Here is a 4,332-nt window from a genome sequence, read left to right on the forward strand (position 1 = left end):
ACCTAAGCAGTGTGTAAAAGCACAGCAAAGGCTGAGAAAAAATACTAGAATGAGTAAATGAATAAATATATATAATATTAAAGCAATATACTCATATATATATATATATGGCTAAAATCGAGCATAAATAGGAGTATAATTAGAATAGACTCACCTGGGAGGCTAAGCAGCAAAGAAAGAGGAATTGGGAGGAGCCTGATGACAGTTTATATTGCTGTGAAGCACGCTGGTTAAACTTTTTTACACTACTGTTAACTGTTTCTTTGCTGCTGGGAGTATCAGTAAAGAAAGATAAGCAAATATGAAGCCTCCTGTCTTGCCATAAAATGGCCAGGTTGGTTACGTTGCCTTTGAGAGCATATGGTAGCCCAGGAATGAGAATTACCCCCATGATGGCATACCATTTGCAAAAGAAGACAAGGTAGTGCAAATGGGGTATGTCCAGTAGTTTTTAGTAGCCACTTAGTCACAAACACTGGCCAAAGTTAGCGTTCATATTAGTTTTTTGCATTTTTTAACACACAAACAAATATAAATGCCAACTTTGGCCAGTGTTTGTGACCAAGTGGCTACTAAAAAAGACTGGACATACCCCATATTGAATATGACAGATAATAGTGTTACAATGTCACTATTGATACATAAACACTGGGTGTTTTTAAACTCAGGACAAAATTTTGAATCTATTTAGCAGTTTGTTTCATTCGATATCGTAGGTAAGTAAAAGATTTTTCAAGCAAATGTCAAAAAACATGTTTTTGTTTTAAATTTTTCACCATATTTTTTTTTTTAAAGTAAATTATATGACATGATAGAAATAATGGTATGTAAAGAAAGCCCTTCTTGTTCTGAAAAAAAACCCAATATATTGGGAACAGTAAATTTGTCTGGGAACAGTAAATGAGAGAGCGGAAAATTACAGCTAAACACAAACACCACAAAAGTGTTAAAACCGCTCTGGTCCTTAACGTCCAACATGGCCAAAACAGGCCGGTCCTGAAGGGGTTAAACAATATCAGTACCAAGATTGCACAGAGACATTATATTCATTACAGTAATAACAGTAAGTGAGTAACTTTTGTATTTATTTCTTTTAACAATTTTTCTCTAAAATACAAAATACATTACTAATAACACCTTGAAATATACTAATTGTAATTACAATAACCAGAATATCAGTCCCTGTCATCATACAATGGCCATGACGTGACGTGGATAACATGATTAAATACCACTGTACCTTTTACATGTATGGGAGTGCAGGAACGCAGGACGCAGCCAGGCAGTCACGTCATACAATCCCCATTCCAGTGTCACGCTGTGATACCAGCAATAAGTACAAAGAACAGGTATGTATAGGGTTCCATGATATCTAATAAGCATGGTCCGGAGCATCCCCGGCTGTGTCTTCCCCAGTCTGATCTGACTCTGATGGAGCCGTAGCTGTTCTGGTGACTGTAGTGTCCCTTTAATATTGAGGAATGCCAAATGAGTACACATAGAGTTCCTTTATACATTTGGAACACCAGAGCAAAATATCCTTGTACATAGTAATGTTTCATTTTACAATAATATGTTAAATTTAGCCAGTAAACAGAATTCTCACTAACATGTCCGAGTGCCATCTCTCTCTTATCCGATTATGTTATGATAAAACCTTTCCCTATGTGCCCGCACCCTGCTCTACTTATTGTATAAACAGACATTTCAGTGAGGAAACAACTACCCATTAACATCAGTCGAAGTAGAAATGTCCACATTAAGTTAATTATGGTTTACAAATTAAGCTGATTATATATTAATTGATTCCCCAATTCTAGACGACTTTCTTGCTAAAACCCTGTTTCTGATTGGATGATTCGAACCGATGAATCCAGAATGTGTGAGAGTTTATGTAACATTAAATGTTTGGATGGGGACTCTGAATAAATCCACTGACAGAAGGGCGTTCTCCGTGCAGTAGCCAAATCTAGCGGTATAAATGGAACAAATCATGTTTAGGGTTTAAGAGAATACCGAATATTGTTGCCTCTGGGGTAAGTGAGAGTCTAATGGTTGTCAATGGAAGCAGGTAACTACTTACCTTCCCTTTCAGACCTGTTGTATGTCTCGTTACGTCTTAAAACAATGACATATTTGGGACAGTAATCAGAGTGTGATTCCTGATTAAGTCTGTATTGCTTAATGAGTTATTCACACAGGCATTTCTTGCTTTCTCCCTGTGTGATTGCTGGTAATAATATAACTAGTGGTGGCTGATTATAAAATGGCTGCCGATTATAAACCATACCTAAAATTTACAGTTATTGTCACTTGCAATAACAGCCTGTAAGAAGGATGTCTGCGTTGTTACACCCAAGTCTATACAATAAAAGTCTATAATTTTCCTATAATTGCGTAAATGGAGCTCTGAATATTGTAATGTCAATGGTTGAATGATCAGACTATCAACTAGATGAGACCAATCAGTTTGGGGGAATTGTGATCTGGAGGTAGCTAAATAAGGGTTTGGAGATTAATGGAAATTTATGCTATATGCGGTTTTGCTATTTGCTACCTATTTTTTGCCATTACCAGTCTCCCTCTCACTGGGGTAATATCTGGTAATGTTACTGGGGTATACCTGACTGAAGAATTTTATCCAAGCCAATTTGTGTATATGTCCAGCACTCTCATTGAGTGATATTACTATCCCCTTGATGGAATTATTTGGGGAATGTTAAGTCCCAAACATTATACACATATAGATTATAATTGATCTAGTCCACGGACATCCTTATTATTTGCTCTATGACTATACTATGACTATCGCACCGCGTCTTGCTTATACCCCAAAAAAGCCAACCACCGGAGATGGGTATATCACCAAACCCACGATAGGATGTTATAGTAGTATGTATGTAAAGATAACTATGTAACTAGTGCACTAGGTTTATGAAATTAATATTCCACCTTTTCTTTATCAAGTTTTTAATCTCCTTCACTCGTAGACCATAGATAATAGGGTTGACTGTGGCCGGCAGCAGAAAGTAGACTGCACTGTATAAATTCTGAGCATCATGTGATATAAACTTTTCCACCTTATACATAATAGAAGTAGATAAGCCAAATGTATAGATTAATACTGCGACTAGAAGGTGTGTGAAACAAGTGTGCAATGCTTTCTGGCGGGCGTTTCCCGCAGCAATCTTCATGGCTGTGTGCAGGACCTTGATGTAAGATACCAGGAGGATGCCGAGATCAGATGCGGTGACGACAGTCCTCAATGTTAGTCCAACAATTTGAAGCTTGGTCACATCACCACAGCCGAGACTGAGAAGGACAATATATTCACAAACAAAGTTCAGGATAATGTTAGACTTACAATACTTGACTTTGGAGGCCAGAATAACTACAACAGCCGCAATAATACAGTTTCGAAGTAGGCCTAACACCAGAAGCTGAATGAAAAAATACTTGTTTGCAATTTTATGGTAGAGCAGTGGCTTGCAGATTGCTATGTATCTGTCTAAAGCCATTAAAAGAAGAGTAACAGACTTAAGTGTGACTGTCACATAAACTGAGAACATCTGAACCAAACAACCAGCCAGTGAAATGTGGGTATATCCTAGCAAGGTAAATAACATCTTGGGCATTACGGTCGTCGTACAGACAATATTTACACAGAGGAGAAGAACAATGAGAACATACATCGGGGAGTGGAGACTTTTCTCTACCAAAACAATATAAATAATCATCACGTTGCAGATCAGGCCAGCTGTGCATATGAAAGCAAAGGGCAAAACGAGGAGCTGCCTGTATTCTGAGACCCCAGGAAAGCTAAGCATGAGGAACTCTGCATAGGAAAAGGAGGAACTCTGATTTAGAGAGGATGAGTCCATTATTGCTGGTGGTCTTCAAACCATTCCTGATCGGAAAAAAGGAGTCATTGTAAGATAAATGTGTATAATATGAATAACCAAAAGCAAGACAGCAAAAGTAAAATAAAAACATATCTATACAATGCAAATTGTAATAATATTTGTAGCTTGAAACACTATAACAGTGTAAATAAGTATAAAACTAAGATAATTTTAACTATCATGACTCTCAGGCTGACATCCAATCGTCGCTCACCACTTTCCATCTATTGATAAAGCTTAAATGGACTTCTCTGCACAATATGTGACCTTTCTGGAGACTACCATGAACTTCTCAAACAGCACTTTAAACACCTCAGAAAACCCACAGACAGATACAGATACTTGCCCGACCCATTCATATCGAAAGAGGCATCGTTGACAGACAAGCTTCAAGGTCCCATCACATTATCACTGACATCGAGGACTGAAA

The 4,332-nt window shown here is 37.6% G+C and overlaps 1 protein-coding gene across 1 annotated transcript; it reads right to left on the reverse strand.

The window, feature by feature from the left end:
- Window positions 1–2,548: 2,548 nt before the first annotated feature.
- Window positions 2,549–3,881, reverse strand: LOC134573464 (olfactory receptor 56A4-like). Its single transcript, XM_063433234.1, has one exon. The coding sequence runs from the start codon at window positions 3,879–3,881 to the stop codon at window positions 2,919–2,921; it is 963 nt and encodes a 320-aa protein (XP_063289304.1). The 3' UTR covers window positions 2,549–2,918.
- Window positions 3,882–4,332: the final 451 nt, after the last annotated feature.

This window comes from Pelobates fuscus, chromosome 1, assembly GCF_036172605.1.
Source record: "Pelobates fuscus isolate aPelFus1 chromosome 1, aPelFus1.pri, whole genome shotgun sequence".
Classification (NCBI taxonomy): Eukaryota; Metazoa; Chordata; class Amphibia; order Anura; family Pelobatidae; genus Pelobates; species Pelobates fuscus.

Coding starts and splice junctions, on each gene's coding strand:
- LOC134573464 (XM_063433234.1), bottom strand. CDS start 3,881: ATGGACTCATCCTCTCTAAATCAGAGTTCCTCCTTTTCCTATGCAGAG.